Here is a 22,182-nt window from a genome sequence, read left to right on the forward strand (position 1 = left end):
ATGAGGCCCCTGCCACCATGTGGGCAGTGGGAGCCCCTCCTGATCACAGCCACACAAGCAGTGTAAGCAGTGTGAACTCTGCCCCCTCACCACTGTCGCACTAGCAGCACAAACCCTTTCCCCCCACCTGCCACATGGGCGGTGGCCTGTGCTAGAGACCACGGCCGGCACAGCAGCAGAAGCAGTGGGGGGAGTGAACAGGATGGATGCGGTCCATGGGCTGCCAGCCAGCCAGCCCTGTTCTAAGCTGCTCCTGAGGCAGCTATGCGCTATCCCTTGCAAAGAGCTCATAGCAAAGTCAAAACTTAGCCCGAATGAAACCGCCTAAATGTGATTTTCATCCAATCCACCACCCCACGTAGCATGCACCTTCTACAGAGGAATCAGCGTTGATATAAGCAACTCCTCGTGCTTGTAATATTTTGGCATTCTCCTGTATTAAGAACAAAAAAAAGTGATTAAACTTCCCCCTTCAAAATAATGCTGCACATATTTCCTGGAGCCTTACAGCTTTCCACATACAAGCCAGCCCCCAAAATACTTTTGGAGAGAAGATTCATGTGGAACCAAGAGGTTCTCTCTCCAGCTGGTTTACTAGTTGACACATGCATTAATCTTTTTCATGTTTTTCAAATTTTTTCGCCCAGCACTTTTCAGCGACCCAGTAAACTTCACCCAAACATGCTAGAACAGAACTGGAGGGTTGAAAAGGACCTCAAAGGTCACCTAGTCTAAGCTCCTGCACAAATACATGATTTGCATGTCCTAAACCATCCCAGACAGAAGCCTATCCAAACGCTTCCTGAGAGCTTCCAGTGAAGAACACCCCAACTTCCCTGTGCTTCTTATGATTAGGAAGCTTTTTTTCCTGAAATTTAATTTACATCAGTTTTACTGCATTCAAACTCACTGCGTGCATCCAGATGAGTGCAGTTGTGCAGTATGTGGTGCCACAAACATGTCTGCAGTGCCACATCCCACATAGTCTGGTGTTCTCTGTGCTGCAAGGGCACAGTGCTCCATTTTGTTTTTCCAGATTTTTTTGACCCTTGGATAGCCAGGAGTCAAAAAAAGTGGGGAACAAACCCAAACAGAGCAGCACATGCTCAGACAGCCAAAGTACATGTGGCATGGGCATTCCCCAGGGACAAGAAGTGGTGGCACAAGGTCCACTGCTGCTACTTGTCTCCAGGGAACCAAATGTCCCATTATGTCCTGCTCTTTGTGTAACACAGAACAGGTCTTCTCCCTCTTATTTACTGCAGCCTGTCCAATATTTTAAAACAATGCCTTAGTCTCCATTTTTCCAAACTAAACACACCTAGTTTTCTTCCCCTTTTCTCATATTGTTTGCATGCTGTCATCTTTGTCATTCACCCCTGAATCCTGTCCAGTTTCTCTAATTATTTAAAAGTGGATCTCAGCTCTGCCCCAGCTCTGGACCACACTGTCACCGCTGCAAGATCCCAGCCCCAGAGCAGCTCCCTACCCAACCATTTCTAATTATCAAAACAAAACATGGCCATCCCAACCAAATGCAGGAGCCAGGCTTGTTATTGTTTTGTTGTGTTATATGGCACAAATATATATGTTTTGTTAAATGGCTACTACAAATGGCAGCTTATGATTTTTTCCAAGCCAGGAGTGCATGAATGGCCATGCTGCATCTGATCATTGGTCCACCGAATCCAGTATCTTGCCATCAATAGTCAAAAGTTACAACTCCTTCTGGGGAAGCTGCTACAAACCCAAAGTAGGCATTTTTCAGCTAAATGTTCAGTTTGTTTCAGACTCTGCTAAGCTTTTTGGTGCAAGGGCTTCCTGGGCATTGAGAACCCTAGGATAACTATATGTTTTGTGAAAAATGTATTTCATTTATCAGTTTTGTTTCATTAACTCAATTTCATTGAATGTACCCTAGTCTTCGTGATACAGAACAGAGTGAACAGAAGCTCTTGTGTACCTTCCCTAGTTCATCCTTTATTTTGTAACCTTTCATCACTTATAACCACTATCATTCAAGACAGAATATATATATATATATATATATATATATATATATTTGCAATAAGAGCATCTGTGAATAGTAAAATAAGCCAGCCAACATGTCATATGATGGAACTCAACAAGGATCCCTTTACAAGACATTAGTACAGGGGTGGGCAAAATGGCAGATCTGGCCAGCTGCTGGACTCCAGTTCCTAGCAGTCCCTGCCCACGCCACTGCAGCTGGTTTCCAGTAGTGGCAGCGGTGTGACAGTGCAGGGCCAGGGCTTCCATGGAGACCAGCCCCAGCAGGGCACATGGGTTGGGTAGGGAGGTGCTCTGGGGCTGGTATCTTGCAGCAGTGACAGTGTGGTCCGGAGCCAGGGCAGTGCTACGATCTAATGCCCACAAGCCCCAGGCACTCCTTTTCCTCCTCCAACATCCAGGGCACATGGGCAGTGGATTACAGCTCTGTTCTGGCTCTGGACCAGGCCTTCACTGTGCAAGATCCCAGGGGAAGCCCTGGAGCAACTCCCCATCCAGCCACACATCCTGCCAGCATTGCTGGGGCCAGTCTCCATGGAAACCCTGGCCCCAGGCTGTCACAGTGTTGCTGCTCCTGGTGCCTCCATGGAAACTGGCCACAGCAACACAAGCAGGGGTGCTGGGAAAGGGAGTTTGCTGCAGACCAGGCTTTGCCCACCCCTGGATTAGTGGGACTTTGTGGAAAGATCTGAATCCATGCTGCCTTTAGCTTGACATATTGAATTAAATTAATAAAATGGCATTTCCCTCTCAAGGGTGGTATTGAGACAGGGTACCTTGATACTATATATTAAGACATTTGGATTCATATGAATTGAGCATTCCACTGCCTCAAGGTAGATCAGGAAGTACCTTGGGCAGAAGTGATTTTTTATAGGCCAGCAACCAGTACAAAGGACCTGATTGCTTAAGTAAAGTCCCTGAAGTCACTGGAGCTAGACCAATTTACAAAAGTTACAAGAGGAAAAGCAAGCCTGATATCTCCTTTTGGCAGTGTCTCTATTTCCAGGCATATGTTGGTATATCCCCACACATCTTGTGTTGGGACTAGCCACTGGTCTCTTGGTCAGATAGTCGGGAGCACAAGTGGCTTCTTAAGGTGAAATTCATATGGCATGTCTGTAGCAAAAGTTAAACTAAATCTAACTTCAATTTAGTTTACTCTAATTTAATAATTTTAATTTAATTTATTGTTCCTGGGGAAAGATTATTACTATTTTTAGTATTTAGTAAACAACTCTGGACACATCATTAGAGTGCCTGAACGCTCCTGAGTGGCGCAGGTAGAAGAGCTGTTATTACGAAGAACTTTCTTAGACATTAACTGACATTAGATTTACCTCAGCCCACTCTGTGGATCCTAGCAAGCCAAATTCTTCTGCATCCCAGCTTGCAAATATCACTGTTCTTCGAGGTCTCCAGCCTACAAAAATATACGTTGTGAAGCATCATGAGAATTATTCCAGAAATACCCTGCAATGGTGATTCACACTAAAAATATAATGAAAAACATGGAACTACATTTTTGGCCTTCGAGAATGATCTGTGGTAAAAAAGGAATACTTAGGAAATCTAATCTTTAATGTTACTATAAGCTTAATTATATTACAGCATTAGGCCCAATATAGAATGCTTTTTTCACTCAGTAACCATGGTGATTGAAATTTAACAAACTTCATCATACAGGCAAATAGGAGAGAGGGCAGTATTAACTCTTTGGATAATATCTTTACTGATTTTCCAAAGTGTCCTACTCAATACAGATTTCTGTCCTGTTTAACACAAACGAGAACTGTAGTACTTGTTCCATTCTGTTACCAGAGGTTATTTCATTGACCCTCTTTCCAAACGCTAACTTTTAATCCTGATATTTCCCACTATGCGATTTCAACAGACTGACTTCTAAGCAAGGATCTTACACCCTGAAAGGTTTAGCATTTGATTTGAGGTCCAGGCAAACCATAATAAACCATGCTGCAATATGTTTTTATCTCTGTCCACTTCATCAAAGCTCTCCTTTGGGCCACTATTATTGCTTAGCTTCATTACACATTATTTTCTGTCAGACCAACCTGGTGGCCTTCTATGACCAGATCACCAAATCCTTAGATGCAGGGGTAGCAGTGGACATAGTCTTCCTGGGCTTTCGGAAGGCCTTCGACACTGAATCTCACCCCGTTCTCATTAAAAAACCGGGGGACTTTGGTGTCGACATTTACACAGTCAATTGGGTCGCCAACTGGCTGCAGGGCTGCACCCAGAGAGTAGTGGTGGACGGGTTGTTTTTGACCTGGAAGGACGTGGGCAGTGGGGTCCCCCAGGGCTCAGTCCTCAGTCCCGCACTGTTCAACATCTTCATCAGTGGCTTGGACGAGGGGGTAAAAAGCACCCTGTTCAAATTTGCTGATGACACTAAGTGGGGGGATGTGGGCACGCTAGAAGGGAGGAATAGGCTGCAATCAGACCTAGACAGGTTACAGAGGTGGGCAGATGAGAATAGGATGGGATTCAACACTGACAAGTGCAAGGTGCTGTACCTGGGGAGGAAGAACCAGCACCATACCTACAGGCTGGGGAACTCCCTTCTTGTCAGTGCAGAGGCAGAAAAGGATCTTGGAGTCGTCATTGATGCCAAAATGAACATGGGCCGGCAGTGTGGGGAAGCAGTCAGGAAGGCCAACCGTACCTTGTCATGCATCCACAGATGCATCTCAAGCAGGCCCAAGGAGGTGATCCTCCCCCTCTATGCGACACTGGTCAGGCCGCAGCTGGAGTACTGCAGCCAGTTCTGAGCACCACAGTTCAGGAGGGACGTGCACAACATGGACAGGGTCCAGAGGAGGCCACTTGCATGATCAGGGGGCAGCAGGGCAGGCCCTACGAGGAGAGGCTCCGACCCCTGAACCTGTTCAGCCTCTAAAAGAGAAGGCTGAGGGGGGATCTAGTGGCCTGTTACAAACTAGTCAGAAGGGACCAGCAGGCACTGGGGGAGTCCCTGTTCCCCCCAGCACTACCAGGGGTGACCAGGAATAACGGTCACAAGCTGGAAGAGAGTAAATTCAGACTAGACATCAGGAGGTGCTACTTCACTGTCAGGGCGACTAGGATCTGGAACCAACTTCCAAGAGAAGTGGTGCTGGCTCCTACCCTGGGGGTCTTTAAGACAAGGCTTGACAATCACCTTGCTGGGGTCGTTTAACCCCAGTACTCTTTCCTGCCATGGCAGGGGGCTGGACTTAATCTGCTGAGGTCCCTTCTGACCCTTAACTATGAAACTATGTACAGTAACTAGGAAGTGACCGAAACAACATTAACCTCTAATAGGTTTTAAATCCAGTGACTGAGCAAAGCAAGCTACCATGAAAAAGTATTTGACTTATTTCTGAACTTCTATCAAAAGGATTTCTGACTGAATAAAAAGAAATAATGGCTGTTCTGGCAAGTGAATCACAAAGGTGTTACCGTTACTCAGCACACTTAGATATATCTAGGAACCTTGTATTTTTAAGCTTGTTCTTCTGCATATTTGGGCAGCATATTTGTGCACATACACTGTGCCTGAAGTCACGCGTAGACAAACAAGTTAGCATGAAATAAGGCTATTTGGCAGTACCTGCTCATCCATGTTCACACCCTTCCCTTGCACTAATGAAAGCCAACATGCAGTCAGCTTTCATGTCTCATGGGAAAAGCATGTGCACAAGGCTAGTTACTGCAGACTAGCTGACATGCTGTAGGCCCCTGACCTTAATCTACTTTGCAGTAACTCATCTGTGCATTAATATCCAGATTCACCATTCACATTGGTTTAACTAATTTATACTGAGCTGATTTGGAAGTTTTGGATTCTTTTTTGGTCTGTTAGTCCATAGACTGAGATATTTTTAAAGCAAGGAAGAGCATCTAATTTTGATTTCCTGTATACCCACAATAGATGGCTGAAAAGTTTACAGCATATTCAAAATATGGAGGAGTAAAGTCTTGACATATGAGAGTCATTAGGCATAGACCTAATTTCAAGCACCTGCTTGCTCAATTTACACTGAAGACAGCACGTACAGCCTTTAGACCTTTGTCTATGAAAACTCTGCATATGTTTCTTTATTCTTTGGTTGCATTTACCTTCTTTCTTTAGTTTCCCAAAACTTCTCACAATTTCATGAACCACAGCAGCCCCACTCTGAGGATCAATGCCACCAAATACCCAGGAGTCACGATGGCCTCCCAGGATGACATACCTGTCTGGAAAAATTAATTATGATGATTTATTTAGGAGGGCCTTTTCTGGAGCAAGACTACCAGTGAAAAGTGCTCATCAATATTTCATGTAGGCTATTCATTGTTTGGAAAGCTATCTCAACAGGTTACATCCTATGTGATGGAATGGCAGACGCCACCCTTAAATCTCTGTAGAAAAAAAACATTGAAGAGACTCTACTGCTTAACTGCAAATAGTTTCAAGCTGACTTATGTTACTGTCTATTAAAAGTTGACAGTAATTTATTTGAGAAAATGCCACAGACATACATAGCAGATGCAACTTTTAAAAAATTGGTTGTATTTATAAACCCCCCCTTTTTTGGACAGGCATAGTTTTTATCATTTGGGCTTTTAATGTACTATGCCAAATTTCAGCTGAAATATCAGATCATAGAAACAAACAAATCAAAACAAACTACAAAACCCTAAAAAAGAAAACTATCTAGTTTTGCAAACATTTAAAAATTTATATCAGACCGACATTCACCTCCTAGATTTCAGTGTTTACATAGAGAGAGCTACTAACATCAATATAGCAGTTATTCCATAGATAGACAAATCTCTACATCTTATTATGGCCCCCTCTACACACGCAAGTAAAGGCACAATGGGAACTAACATGCGATTCACACAACCTTGCCATGTCACATGTCCCACGGTGATCTTTCGATCCCAGGAGTTTCCAACACCCTGGAGCCCTAGGGATCATGGCAGATGTGTGAAACCCCCAGACCCTGGGGTTTTTCACTGGGCATGATGCACCCTGAGGCTGGGAGACCCATCAGATGACAAGGCTCTCAGCAGCAGGGGAGACCCTACTACTTGTGCAAATTAAAACAGGAGGTCTAACTGTATAGCTGATTGGAGCTGTTGTTGCATGATAGCTACTTTGCACATGTAGATAATCTCCAATTAACTGCACAATTCATCAACTGATTGCACAATACCTTTAACAGGTAGAGCAGGGGTTGTCAACCTGGGGTACATGTACCCCTGGAGGGACTTTGAAAGGTCCCAGGGGGTACGCAGGGGCCCATGCCACTGCCTTACAGGAGCATGGCCAGGAGGGATGAGAGCAGGGTCACACAGATGCTGTGCTGCCACTGCTCCCCCCACAAGGGGTACACTTATTAAAAAAAGTTTGAAAACCCCTGATATAGAAGGAGCCTCTAATACATTTCAAAGCTGGCCCAACATGTAAATGTATACTTCATGAGTGTTCTAAACTATGAACATTTCAAAGATACAGATGTAGTAGATCCCTGTCCAGATGACAGAACATGATGAGAGTTATCCAAGCCAGAAGGGGAGGTGTAGCTGACAAGACGTCCAAAGCCAGACTAACTTCCTGCTGAGTTACCTGATGTTCTAAACAGCTGTATTTCATACCAGAGCTGGTGGTACTGCATTTGCAGATCAAATAATCTTCCCACCCTATAAACGTCTGTAAATCCATTTAAAAATGGGCTTTCAGATCATGGTGGATACGTTTCCATTTTCATTGCAAATCCGTACAACTCAAAATACCATCTTCCCATTAAAAAAAGCAAAGACAAAAGGATGTGTTTTTTTAGTTATAATGCTGTTTGTCTGGATATGATGGTTCAACCTAGTCAAGACCATGACCACCCTTAGAAAATAGCTTTTATAGTAACACAACCTGAATTCTATTGCTGCATCTCAGTGTGTATGAATGGAAAGGATGATATAATAGAACATCTCAGGATAACTTTTCTTCTTTATACTCCCTTTGCAATTACAATCCTTAATTATTTATATCTGCAGTTCACTGCATACTCAGGTAATTTGTAGGGTAAATGCATTTACCTGATTCCATTGCTCCTTTGATGGTCCCAATTACGTTGTAAATTCTTGTCACTTTATTATTACTATAAATGTGCATTCTGACCTTTCTAGATCATTAGAAAACAAATGTAAAGAGAAAAGTCATCAGGTTAGCTAATAAAACACTATCCACTTAAAACTGTATAAGATTCAACTTGTTTAGATTGAAAGTTTATGGGCAAAATTTTAGCCTCAACAAAATCTGCAGCAAATCTAGAAAAAGATTCTAATGTAGTTGCTCTCAAGTGAAAATGCAGCATTGCTGCTAAAGCAGCTTTTCAGGAAAATGTCACCTTCAGATTAGAATGCAAATTTCCTTTTTACTTTCAAAACTGAAGCCAGCTTACTTCAAAATAAACCTGAAGTAAACTTTTACTATAAGACTTAAGACATCCCAGGTCTGTTAGAAAATCTGCCAAGATGGGGAAGCCTCTTAAATGAATTTATCCCAAGGTCTGTTTAAACCAAGACCAGGTTGAGGATTTTCATACAAATCAAATACAACTCTGCAGGCATTTTGCTTAGAATCTGCTTTATCCTAGAACTCATGCCCAATACCCTCATTTCACTTAAAAACAAAGAAAAATATCAAGTTGCCAGATGGCACAGTCTTAGTTCAAAGGCTCACACTGCTGTACCTGTGTGTTCCTGTCCCTGAAACCTATTTTTATATAAAGCACAACTAACCTTGTAGAATAACTCCCAATGAACCCAGGGCCAATGTTGTAAGACACATTCAGACTTCCTTTCCAGCTGCTGTCTGGTGGGGCAGGTCCTCCCATGTTTCTGTTAGAAAAAATAAATGTAATTGTTTTTCATTCTTTACATTGAAGTAGTGCCCTCGAGTGTCCATGATGGACCATGACCCCACTGAGCTAAGTACTGTACAAACACAGATCAAAAATACAGTCTATACCCCACAGTGTTATTTGAAGGAGAGGGACACTAGAAAAGAACACTAACATCAAGGGGACTTTTTGTTGCTTTGCTATCTACAGGCAACATTCAGGTCTTTAAATCTAGGTCTGAAAATCTAGATCAACTGCATGGATTTATCTCAATGGAAAGAGATGAGGATCAGGCATACTAATTCTGTGTTAGCAGATAGTTCAGCTTCTCCAAATGGTTTAAATATGAAGTGTCACTTTTAAGCGATAAATGTGATTTGGGGGAATCAGAGGTTGTTGAAATGTGTGCTAGATATTCTGGCCCTGAATCATCAAAACTCTTAAGCATTTCTTTTCCTTTAAGTATGTTCTTAAGTGCCCATTCAGCCCAGACCCGGACCATATATTTATGCCCTATGAGCATTGTGGGAAGAAATACATCATGGAAAGTACATTTTTTATAAAAAATATGACCTCATAAGAAGAATGAGGGGTTATGACCTTTCAAGATCTATATGAGAATCAAGCTAAAACAGTATACACGTTTTTGTTTTACTCAACAATGCCGTTGGTAGTCAACTGGTGAACACATTTTTTTTTTTACAGTACAGCCACTGCCAGCAAATGCAATACAATAAGCTAAAACACCAATTCACAGTATGCTCCCAAGATCCCTTGAATAATCCCTTGACATTCCCTTCAATATAACTATTATCGAGCAACTGTTGTTGTACAATAAGTATGAGTGTTCCCTTTCTCCAGTCACATACAGTATGTCACTTGGTGAGGGATGGATGGAGGGCTGCATGGTGGGAGGGCGAGAGGGAGGGAGTCAGGCATCCAGCCAGCCTGGTTAGTGGCCCTTCCTGGTTACTAGCCATGTCCCAGCAGCATTTTACTTTTGGTCTATATGACATGTATGGCCAATGGGGGCGTTCACAGTGCTGATGACCATGCAACTTCTGTGGAGTCACGGCATTCCTGGAAAGTTGCACGGTGGACTGTTATGGAGGGATGGACAGGATGGAGGGGGGTCAAATGCTTGGCCAGTGCTACTGTGCATCCAGCTTTTCTCACAAGAATGAAAACCAAACAAACCCACCGACCCCCAGCAGCAAGTATGGACCTCCCAGGGCCTTTAGCAACTCTATAAAGACTTTAGCAATGCATTGCAATGTTCTCTGCCAGAAGCTGGTTCTGTGAGTGGGTGGGTGGATGGGGGAGAGGGAGGGAGAAAGGCAGGCAGGCAGGTACCTTTTTTATAGAGGCTTTACAATATTTTATATCGTAAAGGTGCTGGGGAGGAAAATCCCCACTTCTGTTATACTACTTTCTGTTATCATTATTTATTTAAAATCTTCCTTCCTTCTGCAAGTCAGAGAAGCAACTCAAGGAGACAGAAGCCTCAAGGAGACAGAGTGGTGTGTGGGTAGAAGTCAGAAGACATGTACCCCAGTACAGTCAGAAGACATGTACCCCAGTCTGAATTTGCTGGGACATGGCCAGTAACCAGGAGGAGGGTGAGAAGACTATGAAAAGGGCCAGCAGAACTTGTGCAACTCATGGTGATGCAGGAGGCAGGGAGGGTTTTCCCCATCAAGAAGCTTTTCCTCAGTCAGAAGACACATACCCTAGTCTGAATGTGTCGGGACATGACCAGTAACCAGGAGGAGGGCAAGAAGAATATGAAATGGGCCTGAAGACATGTTTCCTGTATTTACCCCAGTCAGAAAACAACAACTCTTACCAAGAAAAATCTCAAGGAACTGGTGATAAGGAAGGCCCCACCTGTACCCCCCGCAGCCCTAAGCCACTGCAGTGGTCATAGCTCCTGAGCACAACTGTATCGATGAATGAAATGGGCCTGCAGAACTTGTCTGGCAGAACTGATGCAGGGTTTTTCCCAGCAAGAAGCTTTCCCCAGTCAAAAGACACGTACCTTAGTGCAAATTTGCTGGGAGATGGCCAGTAACCAGGAGGAGGGCAAGAAGACTATGAAATGGCCCTGCAAAACTTGTTTTCTGTATTTATCCCAGTCAGAAGACAACTCTTACCATACTCAAACTGATGCTTGGGTCAAAGAAAGTGAAGAAATCAGGAGGGCTTGGCCAGCAACCAAGAAGAAAGCCTCCGCAATTCAGAGAAGAAACTCAAGCCTCAGCTTCCTTTGTGGCCAGTAACAATTCAAAAGTTACAAAGTACAACAGAGAGACGTACGGCAGAGGTATGCAAGTGGGGCAAAGAGCCCACAGGCATGGGCCTACTACCCCAGACCCCAGGAGGGAATTTGCCGGAGGACTTGGCCAGCACCCAAGAAGAAAGCCTCTGCAATTCAGAAAAGAAACTCAAGTCTCAGCTTCCTTTGTGGCCAGCAACAAAACACGTTTCTCAGACAAGCCTATGAACTTCACTTCATAAACCTCCTGGATACAGAAACTCATGGACTCAATATAGACACTGGAATTATAACATGCTACAACCTGCCAGACATCTGACTCCCCACATACCGCTCCGCTTTTACCTGCTACAGTACCCTCTCCTCCCCACCCACCCCAGTCTGTCTCTCATACCCGATGCCTCCATTTTCACTGACTGGCTTTCTTGCCTGCACTGCATGCCAGCCTCTGGCTTCTTTACTATTACTTCCATCCAGGAAAAGCACACACACCACCTGCAGGTGCTTCCTCAGCCTGACAAAGGGTTTTTCAACTTGAAAGCTTGCTAAGATATATTTCTCCAACTATTCAGTTGGTCTACTAAAACATACCTGATTGACACAATGAACCTTGTCTGTGTGTGTGATTCCACAGCTCTGTACCTTCCCTACACTGCAGCCCATCCCTCACAAATGGCACCCCAGACAGCTAAGCTGAGCTCACCTGGAGCCTCATAACTCTACTGTGACCAGCAAGCCTCAGGCCTCTCCAAATGGATCTCATACATCTAAGTTCGTCCTGGCACAGGAGCTCAGCAGGGAAATGTTCTTCCCCTGCTGGCTGGTGATGCAGTGAGTGCCACCTCCAGCTCTCAGAGTGGGGCATTAAATGGTTTGGAAACCAGAAACTAAAAGGAAATAGGTGCAGACAGAGTGAGGAGGGTGGCACTCAGTCCATCTGCACCTGGAGCCTGGGAAACCCCAGCAGTGGGAGGTTCACCTTCAAGAACACCAGCTGTTCCACCAAACCAGGATCCAAAGAGGTCTGGTAGGGTGTCACCATACCACCAGCAATGCTGAACACCCTCTTGCTTACAACACTGGCTGGTGGATAGGACAGGTGTTCCTGGGCAACCATGGCCAGATCCTGCCACATCTGGCTGCAGCTTGCACAGTAGGCCAAGGGGCCACACAGCAGCAGTTCCACGTCCCCGGCAAGATAGGCAGCCAGCAAGGCCTGAGCACTACCTGCCTGATGGTGGGGTCTGGTGCCTCTGGATCCCACCATGCAAGCCATGCTCCTGACCCACATTGGCACCACCTGTGGTGGAGGAGGAGACTGGTTAGTGGATGGCATACTAACACGGGACAGTGGATCCCCCTCTTCCATGTCCCCCTGCCTCTGCCCTTCTGTCTCCCTGACTCTCTTCACCAGCACCTCCGTCTACTGATCCTTACAATGCACCGCACTTTCTGTCTGCCTTTCCCACACTGTTCCAGGGTGGCCTGCCTTTGCTTTGGGGGACGGGGGCCTTCAAGCAACAGGGGGACATGAGAGGGAGACTTCTTTTTAGGCACACTCCCACTGGTGCCAGGCTGAGGAGGAGCAAGGGCAAAGGAATGGTGCCTGTGGAGATGCATCATCATCCCTGTGGCGTTCATGTGTTTCACTCCCTTGCCCCAGCTGGTTTTGGCTCAGCAGTACAGGCAGGTAGCATATGTAGGATCATCTGACACCTCAAAATGATCCCAGACCACACTACCCCCTCGCTTCTGGACTGCAGGTGTGGCTCCTGCCTTACTCCCTGCCCTCAGCAGGCAGAGGCACAACAACAGGAGGTGCTGAACCAGATGCCCCCACAGTTCCTTCTGGGGAAAGGGACCTGACTCTATAGGAACTTCAAGGGGTGTGGAACACAAGCTCTGCTTCCCCCTCCTGCCCCAAAATTTCTTGTGCTGCCAAACTGAGGTCCCCTACTTCAAGACTGAGCTCCTCTAAAACTAGGAGTGGGAGGCTCATGCTGGGACCTGCAATTGGGGTGGAGGAGACTGTGCTGCTGGCACTGCTTGTTGTCATGCTGCTGGTGCTGCGATTTATTATCACACCTGGTGTCACAGGGGGTGCAGCTGCAGGCACGGCTGCAACCTCCTTGCTCCCAGTACCAGCAGAAGCCTCATGGCTGGCTGAAAAGGGGCTGTGTCTCAGCTTGAGCAGCGGGGAACTGACACCTCTCCCTTTGCCCCCTCTTGCTCCCCTCCCAGACTTGGCAGCACCAGCTTTTCCAGCACACTTCATGTTTTCCTGTGTTGAAAAAGGTGTCTGACTGTGCGTAGTATGTATATATGTAGGTGTGTCTGTGTGTGCAATCCATCTAATCTATACTGTGCTTTCCTGAACAGTGCCCAGCAAGCATACTGTCAGGCAAAACACAGATTTCTTTTTCTTCAGGTAAAAAAAAAAAAAAAAAAAGAATAATTTCAAAGGAATGGATATAGAAAAAAAAGAAATGATATAGGGATAACAATACTAGTATTGAAGTTAGGCTAGTATAGCTAAGCTGTCACTGTACGCTGTATCCTATCCAATTCTCTGCAAGTAGAAGACACACTCCCTAGTTAGACAGTAGCAGCTAGGAAGCAGTCCGAGTCAGTGTCTTTCAGATGCTGCTCTCTGGCAAGAGACAGGCTGACAACTTAGGTACTCACAGGCTTATATGCTGTTTTTAAACTTTTTAGGTCCCTCCCCCAGACCAGTGGGATTGGAAGTGACCTCAGGGACAGTTGGCAGACACTAACCAGGTACAGATGTCAGTCTGTTCCCCCTCTCTCCCCACTCCCTCTCCTTACTTTCTCTTTCCCCACAAGCCCAGCTTCAAAACACCTTCGAAATGCTAAAACATCTTTGAAACATTTTGACTCGTTTGATTTTGTTTTGAAGGTTTTGACACGTCTCCCATTTTGTTTCAGATTCGAAGTTTTGAGCATCAAAACACTTGAAACACCTCCAAAAGGAATCCGCAGTCGAAATTTTGCACAGCCCTAATAGGCAGCCTAATTGCACCCTGGCATGCCAACAGATGGTTCTTAATTGCACCCATGGAAAACATGCAAATACTATAAGAGACAGAATTTGGCCCAGAAAGAATGAGTGACAGAAATGTAAAGAACCGTTATAAGTGAGTTAAAGGTAAACCTGAGGCTGACAGCTTCATGCAAACAGTCTAGAAGTATTGTAACATTTCTATTTCTGTAGCACTTCAGAGTTACACAGGCTTTGTAAAACCAAACCAAATAGGACATGTCTGTCTTGCCTTATTCACAGGAAGGAAATGTATTATAGGTTACTGTGTGGAAAGAATCTATTCTACCAGAAGAGGAAAAGATTAAGGCCCAGTAGCTGAACAACGAATGAAAGACAAATGATAAAGGAGTGGGCTTTGCAAAGGCATAAGTGACTTAAGAGGTGAGATCCTACTGAGAGCCAATGTGATTTAGCTTCCTAGGTCATTTTGCCCTATTGAAATTTTTTGCTCAAAGTGAGAAAATTAACAAGAAGTTACATTGTAGATACTAAAAAAAAAGTTTGCTTTTTAAAAATGCCCTCTCATTGTTTTTTTTATAGTTTGTGTACAGAAGACTTACAATTGAGTGTGGGCGACAGTGAGTTCAAAATTTTATAACATCCCCAGGGCTCCAGGATTTTCATATGAGCATTACCAGTAATGACCCTCATGGTCTAATTTTTCAAATACCCCTGCCAAGATATTTGTGAGTACGATTGTTAAGCTTTTTGTTCTCAACCCTGAATGCTGGCTTTTTTCTGGCTCAAATCAAGATTCCTGCAAGGCAGAGAGAGAGACACAGAGAGAGCAAAAGCACTGCTGTAGAGCAGAGACCAGGAAGAAAGAATAGACTGAAGGATATGTACCAGCACACAGTGTCCCATTTACCGCTGCTCCCTAAACCTCTGACGCACAACCACATTAGATGCTATTGCTTGAAGATTACTGAGTTTCAGTTTGCATACGACTTATAACAATTAACTTATAACTTGAAAGTATATATAAATGATAGTTATACATATACATAAACGACTGTAAATTATTTGGAGCAAAGCAAGCATCTGCCTCCATCACTGATATTTGTGTATATGAGTAATGTTATATATGAGCGTCGGTTTTTTTAATTTAATAGAATTATACATTACTTGCATCTGCATTTGAAAAATGAAGAGCCATCTCAGTGATACCCTGAGAGCCTCTGAGCACTACTATACCATAAATCTCAAATCATAAGAATGGCAAGGTTATTTAAACAATATCCTTTATTGGACCAACTGAGTAGCTGGAAAAAAAAATTTAGGCAAGCTTTTGGGCACAGTCATCCTTCTTCAGGCATAGCGACTGGGAGCCTCTGCTGGTCTGAGACTTCAAGGAATGAGAGAAGCTAAAAGTGTAACAGGAGGTCAGTGAAAATGTAAGAAAGAAATGTAGAAAGAGGCAGCACAGGTGCCGGTTGCCGAGACAACCAGTTTGGTCAGCTGACCAGAAGGGGGCAGGGCCTGGCCTATATAAACAAGCCAGGCTGAGGCTGGAGGGTCAGTTCCCCTCTGGCAGTTGAGGAAGAGGGAGCTCTGCTGGGGTAGGCAGAGCAGAGAAGCCTGATGGCCTGAGCAACTTCTGCGTTGACAATACTGGGTGGAGGAAACCCTGGTAGGGATATGGATGATGGTTAGCCAGTTGGCTTGAGTTTATGTTGTAACACAGGAGTGTGAGTTTTCTGTTTCGTAGTTGTGTAAGACCGGAGGACCGGGTGAGGCTGTTAGGGGTTGGAGGAGGCCTCATAGGGGCTCCACGGTAGCGTGGAGACCCAGCACCGGAGAGAGCGCCACGTTTTGGGGTGTATTGACCCCAGCCCCAGTGCGAGCTACGAGAGCACAGGGAAGAGGCCCCAGTGCGGGCGAGGGCAACAGAGAAGGATGAGCCAGAGGACCCATGAGGGCATGGGTGACTGTAAGACCCACGCGTAGCTCCAGAGGCTTTAGCTGCAGTGTTATCGAAGGCAGGGCACAGACTGGGACGTCGCAGAGCACCGTGCCAAAGAGTGTAAAAGGCAGCCTCCCTTTAGCAATATTACCATCAAAGACGTGGTGGGCGAGATAAAGAGGGTGCATTGAAACCAATTTGGCATGGTAGGTAGGGAGTGCTAGGGGAGTTTGCGGCACCCCTAGGTCGCGTCCTGCCACAAGGTAGAAATCAGAAAGACAAAAGGTAAAACAAGTAAGGGAGGGGGAAGCAGGCAGGGGGAAAAAGGCCAAAGGGAGACAGTGGTGATAGAATACAAGGTAGAAAGAAGTTGGCAGTGAAAAAGGAATTAGGAGATCAGGAATGAGGGATGCAGAAAGTGCAACAGGATTTACATTTTCACTGACCTCCTGTTACACTTTCAGCTTCTCTCATTCCTTGGAGTCTCAGCCCAGCAGATATCCCCTATCCCTGAAGAAGGGTGACTGTACCCGAAAGCTTGCCTAAAACGTTTTCCCTAGCCACTCAGTCGATCTACTAAAAGATATCACTCAAAGAACCTTGCCTATCTATGTCCTTAAACTAACATTGTTTTCTCTCCTTCCTTCCAAATACTTCAATACTTTGAAAAATAATCTAACGAAGTTTCCCTTTGCCCTCCTTCCCTTCCCCTTGTACTTACCGTAGTAACTCGTCAGCATCATGGTAACCAATGGGATGGACAGGAATTTTTGGAAGACCTACACCACTGGCTTCATCATACCGATAGGTGTACTCTGGAACCAGAGAGCCACTTTGTATGCAATGCAGAGGAGCGATTCATACGACTTCTAGCCTCGCTGTGCCAAGGAGTTAGGGATAATTATCCTGCCACCCTGAACTGAGCTTGCCATTTCTACAAAACACTATATTTTCTACACTGCAGAAACACATTTTTCAGAAAGGCTTTTCCCAGATTCTCCCTTGGTGTCCACAATTCTGCATCTAAAACTGGCTTGGGATCGTATAATTTAAACGTTTCTCTCTAGAAAGTTCCTTTTTGTGTTTGCTTTGTTGGGATACCTTAGCATGACGTGCCACCAGTCAAGCTGGGAAAGAGTCATCCTGGTAGCCACTCACTGGCTGCTGGGCGGGCAGGAATCTGGCCATGCCCCAAACAGCTTTCAAACCAAAAGGGCAGAGTGTGGCAAACTGCACAAGTTTCCACATGACCTCACAGACTGGCCCTGTGACAACACCTTGTTTTGACTGTGGTGCCAGCTCTTGTTCCCTGGTCCTGGGCTCTTAGTATCACTCCCTGATAAGGTTGTAGGCAGCCACAAGATCCCTCCTCAGTCTCCTCTTCCGGAGACTGAACAGATTCAGGTCCCTCAGCCTCTCCTCATAGGGCTGGCCACGGAGGCCTCCAACCATACGAGTGGCCTCCTCTGGACCCTCTCCAGGTTCTTCACGTCCTTCTTGAAGTGCGGCGCCCAGAACCGGACACAGTACTCCAGCTGCGGCCTGACCAGCACCGCCACATAGAGGGGCAGCAAGACCTCTCTGGACCTGTTAGTGACGCCCCTGTTGATGCAGGACAGGCTGCGGTTGGCTCTGCCTATTGCTTCGTCACACTGGCGACTCATATTCATCCTGGAGTCAATCATGACTCCAAGATCCCTCTCTGCCCCTGTGCTGCCGAGAGGGTCAGCCCCTAACCTATAACCATAATGCTGGTTCCCTCTCCCCAGGTGCAGCACCCTGCACTTGTCCTTGCTGAACTGCATCTATGCTGCCACAGGGTCAGTTCCTGACTAGGATGTAAGCTGTAGCTTCCTGATTCGGGCTCCTTGACCGACTTGTTCATGACCCTGTTCATGACCTCAGTATGCTGACCTTGTCTTTGACCCTACCTTGACTTTGGCTCTGGACTCAGACCGCTGAGCCTGAGCCTAACCACTAGGCACCTCTGCCCATGCTACAGCTGTGACACTTAAGTCCAGAATTTTTTGCCAAGAACCATAAAGAAAGGTGAACAACCAATATCCTATGGGTGAAAGGACTCAATTGGAACATGGGAGATCCTAGGTCAAGGCCTTTCTCTGCCTCATATGGAGCACAGAATTGAACGTGGGTCCCCAACATCCTAGGTGAGTGCCTTAACTATTGTGCTCTTGTGGTCTCTTTCCATTCTTCCATTACACAATTAGAAAGTTGCCGTTCTTGTTTCGGAGTGGAACAAAAACAAATGTTGAAATGCCTCACAAAATTCTTATTTTCTGGCCAGCCACAATCTTTTGTGTAGGCAACATTCCCCTATTTGGAAGCCATTGCTGAACATAGTTCATTAATAGGTTGGGGGAAGATTGGGATTTCTTTCATATGAAAGTGTCCCGTGCAGAAATGAAACAAAAGATGAACACTATTTCCTTTGTGCAATGGCAAGAGCTGTGGGATTTATGTCCATCTGTTCCAAAGGACAAGCGCTATCTCATAGTCTGCTCCCATCCACCCCTGAGATCCAGCCAGTCTGGACCTATTGGGACCACCGCGATTTCATCAACAAGATTACCATGACTCACAACATTACTTACCTTTTGCTGGGTAACCTGGTGTGAGGGGATCCCCTGCGCCATTCAGGTTCAATACGTTCCCACGCTGGGCTCCACCTCCTGGAAGGTTCCAGCCTTTTGGATAGGGATCTACCCCAGGGGTGCAATAGTCAGCAGGGTCTGAATACAGAATGACTCCCTTGGCACCAGCCAGTTCAGCATTTTTCACCTGAAAAAGCAGAGCCCCATTCCCCATTTAGTCCTCTACCAGGTCCTGATCTCTCCAGACCCTAGTCCCAATGGGTGTAGAAAATGCTCAGCCCTTCCCAGAATAGACTCTGTTTCTTTGCACTGAAGGACCTGACTAAAACACAATTACTTTTCAGATCCCACAAAAGACAGCAGACATTGTGACATGTCTTAGAATCAGATTCTTATTTACTCTGAGGCTCTTTAACACTTCTCTGATGATGGAATGGGTTATAAATTACATTGACATCCACTGAAGTGCCCCCTGACATGACGTGAATATCATGAAGAGCTAAATTCTATTTCCCTTGGGCCGACGTGTTTGCAGTTTCATAGGAAAGTACGGCTAGAAGGGACCTCGCAAAGTCATTTCATCCAGTCTCCCTCTCAAGGCAGCATCATCCCCAACTAAATACCATCCCAGCCAAGTGTTTTGAAAGTTTCCAAGGATGCACATTTCTCTAGGTAGCCTGTACCAGTGCTTGACTACCTTATAGTCAAAGAATCATAGAAACATTAGAAAATTAGTGAAAAACTTCCTCTAAATCTTCAACCTAAATGTTCCTGGCTGCAGTTTGAGGCTGTTGCTCTTAGTCCTGTCCCCTGTGGCCAATAAGAAAAACTCATCTCTATCCTCTCTGGTTGCTTATAGAGGTTGAACCCACCCCAACAAAATGGCGCTTTACTTTAAATTCAGTGCGCTCCCTTCCCATGAAAGCTCAGCACATGCCCAAAAGAGGCATCACATTAGTTGGACCCAGCTCACCCAACATCTGTATCAATTGGCTGCTTTAGCGGGGCTTTTTGGGCACTTTTATCTAATAGCTGATGGAATCAGCTTTACATAACTGTGCCTAAAAGCCTTGCTGAAGCTCCCGATCTATATAGATGCTGTGGAGCTGGGTCAAACTAATGTGCTGCTTCTTCCGGTAAAGCGCATTATTTTTCTTTTCTTTTAACGTCTGTAAGCAGCCCCTGTAACTGCCTTGCAGGTATTTGAGCAAAAGAATCACTCCCTTAACTTGCAAGTGATGCTCCTATAAATACAACCTGGCCATTTTTCCACAACAAGAGCACACTGTTGGTTAATACTCAGCTTATGAGCAGGTCCTCCTTCTCCCTTCTCCATGCTATTTCCAGCCAGCATGCATGCAAGACAATTCTACTTCACCCCAGAGAAAAATAAAATCCTGAATTGTGTGAAAGCATCAAAAACTGCATTTATGTGGCTGAGTATGTACCATTTACGTGCATGAAGTGAAACAAAATTTAGCCTCAAAAGCCTTTAGGTCAAACAGAATTGGGCCCATCATTTTCTTACATCGTGCAATTCCCTGTTGAGTTTGGTACCCTGCTGGGAAGCTGATATAACACAGATATTTGGGACTTGTTGCTACTTTGAATCCTACCCAAGAGATAAGTGGACCAACATGGACCAACCTTCCCCAGAGCATGACTGCACCAAACATAAATCTAGTTGGTATCTTGCCACTCAGACAAAAGCAACCACCTGACTAATGAAATGCTGAGTGAACAATAAAAAATGTTTAAGCAGTATGGAAACATGCTGAATTTTTAGTTGGTAAAAAATACATCGACTCTGAGGATCTCCTGAGAGGTCTCTAGGTCATACTAGAAAGAGAAAACTTTTAAAGCAGGGACGGGCAATTAATTTGGGCGGAGGGCCGCTTACTGAATTTTGGCAAGCCATCGAGGGCCACATGACAGGCAGCCAGGGGCAGATAAATATTAATTTCCCAAAAAATTTAGGGGCCCCACAGGCCAGATAGAATGGCTTGGCAGGCTGTCTCTGGCCCACGGGCTGCATTTTGCCCACCCTAGTTTTAAGGGCTCAAATCTGCTACTCAGTTGAAAACAAGTGTAACTGAAGAGTAATGGTGTACTTTCGTCTTATAAAGGCAAAAAAGCCTATTCTGTGTATTGTTTCACACAGGGAAGTGTTTCCATATTCATTATTTTGGTAAACAGCATCACTGCTTAACTCTGCCAGCTGATTTGGTTTTGAGATGCCATCTATCTTATCTTAGCTTTCTAAAGAATTTTGCTGCCCAGTAACACATACCAGAATAGTATATGAGGGGCAAATAATCTGCAACTCAGTGTCACAGTCCAGGTATTTTAATCAAAAACTACCACAGGTGACTAGGAAATGCACTGTTTGCCTTTATCCCCTACCCTATTCTTAATCAATATAAATATAATCTGACAGTGCAGTCACTCCATCAGACATGCATGAACTAATTTTTCAGTAGAAGACACAGCATTTCCCACACATTGACACAGGAATTAGTTTATTCGCTGTTCCTTTTAGCAACAATTAAGCCATGTAATTTCCAAGCTTTAGAACTGCTGCACATTACACACCTTAAGTGTGAGATGACTTTAAATTAATTTTAATTAATGGTATAAAAACAATGCCCTCTCTGATTTTATTAACCTTTTCTATCCAACTGGTTTCTGTATATCCTAGGACCAAAAAAGCAATATTAGATGCAGAATAATTTCTGAATATTATATTACATTATTTGTATGATATTTTATACATGAGACTGATAACTATTATAAACAAGTGTTTATATAGTTGGGCATAAAATATTCCTGAAGGGAATATCACAAATTTGGTGTCCTTGTTTAAAGTTAGCACTTGAGTCTCTGAGTTAACTGAAAATATGTAAATCACCTATGAAATGTAATCCTGCTGAAATTCAAGTTGAGGGAACATTTTAGCATTGACTTCAGCAGTAATTAGAGCAGGTGCGGGTCTCAATAGTGACTTTCTCTCTCCCTCTGACTGACCCTCTGAATCCTCTGCTTCCGCTTCACAAATATAGCCCTCATTCGGAAACATATCCCCATTCAGGAAAGCCCTTAAATATATTTAAAGTTAAGCATGTGCTTAATATGTTTCCTGAATTGAACTTGAAGTATTAGGAGAAATCAGTAGACTTTTTAAAAAAAAATCGTAGTTTAGAAAAGAACTGGACTAATGTATTCTTAAAGCATTTGTTCTCCATATCATCTGATGTGGGCATATACGGATAAATAGGATGCTTAAAATAAATCCTCTTTTGAATTACTCCCTGCTTATTTCAGGGGAATCTTTAAACAGAAAGATGTTATATTCATTTTAAAGCAGTTTAGTTGGGAAGCTGCATGTGTGTTACAAGCATATCACCCAT

The 22,182-nt window shown here is 44.6% G+C and overlaps 1 protein-coding gene and 1 long non-coding RNA gene across 6 annotated transcripts in view; one reads left to right on the forward strand and one right to left on the reverse strand.

Annotated features, from left to right (window-relative positions):
- Positions 1–14,233, forward strand: part of LOC149875341 (uncharacterized) — a 27,840-nt gene extending 13,607 nt beyond the window's left edge. The window contains exons 2-3 of the long non-coding RNA XR_016439648.1: positions 13,915–13,977; positions 14,146–14,233. This is a non-coding gene — a long non-coding RNA (uncharacterized LOC149875341). The remainder of the gene's footprint in view (positions 1–13,914; positions 13,978–14,145) is intronic.
- Positions 1–22,182, reverse strand: part of LOC149875340 (putative N-acetylated-alpha-linked acidic dipeptidase) — a 53,497-nt gene that overhangs the window by 14,470 nt on the left and 16,845 nt on the right. For all 5 annotated transcript variants that reach the window (XR_016439647.1, XR_016439646.1, XM_090030597.1 and 2 more), the window contains exons 6-12: positions 18,776–18,962; positions 16,885–16,978; positions 8,824–8,922; positions 8,119–8,204; positions 6,154–6,273; positions 3,372–3,454; positions 370–433 (exon numbers count right to left, since the gene is read on the reverse strand). Coding sequence is in view for 3 of the 5 variants with exons in the window: in XM_090030597.1 (XP_089886723.1) it covers positions 370–433; positions 3,372–3,454; positions 6,154–6,273; positions 8,119–8,204; positions 8,824–8,922; positions 16,885–16,978; positions 18,776–18,962 (733 nt within the window). In the remaining 2 variants the exon portion in view is untranslated. The remainder of the gene's footprint in view (positions 1–369; positions 434–3,371; positions 3,455–6,153; positions 6,274–8,118; positions 8,205–8,823; positions 8,923–16,884; positions 16,979–18,775; positions 18,963–22,182) is intronic.

The sequence above is a fragment of the Crocodylus siamensis genome, chromosome 1, assembly GCF_052110815.1.
Source record: "Crocodylus siamensis isolate JL-2025a chromosome 1, ASM5211081v1, whole genome shotgun sequence".
NCBI lineage: Eukaryota > Metazoa > Chordata > Crocodylia > Crocodylidae > Crocodylus > Crocodylus siamensis.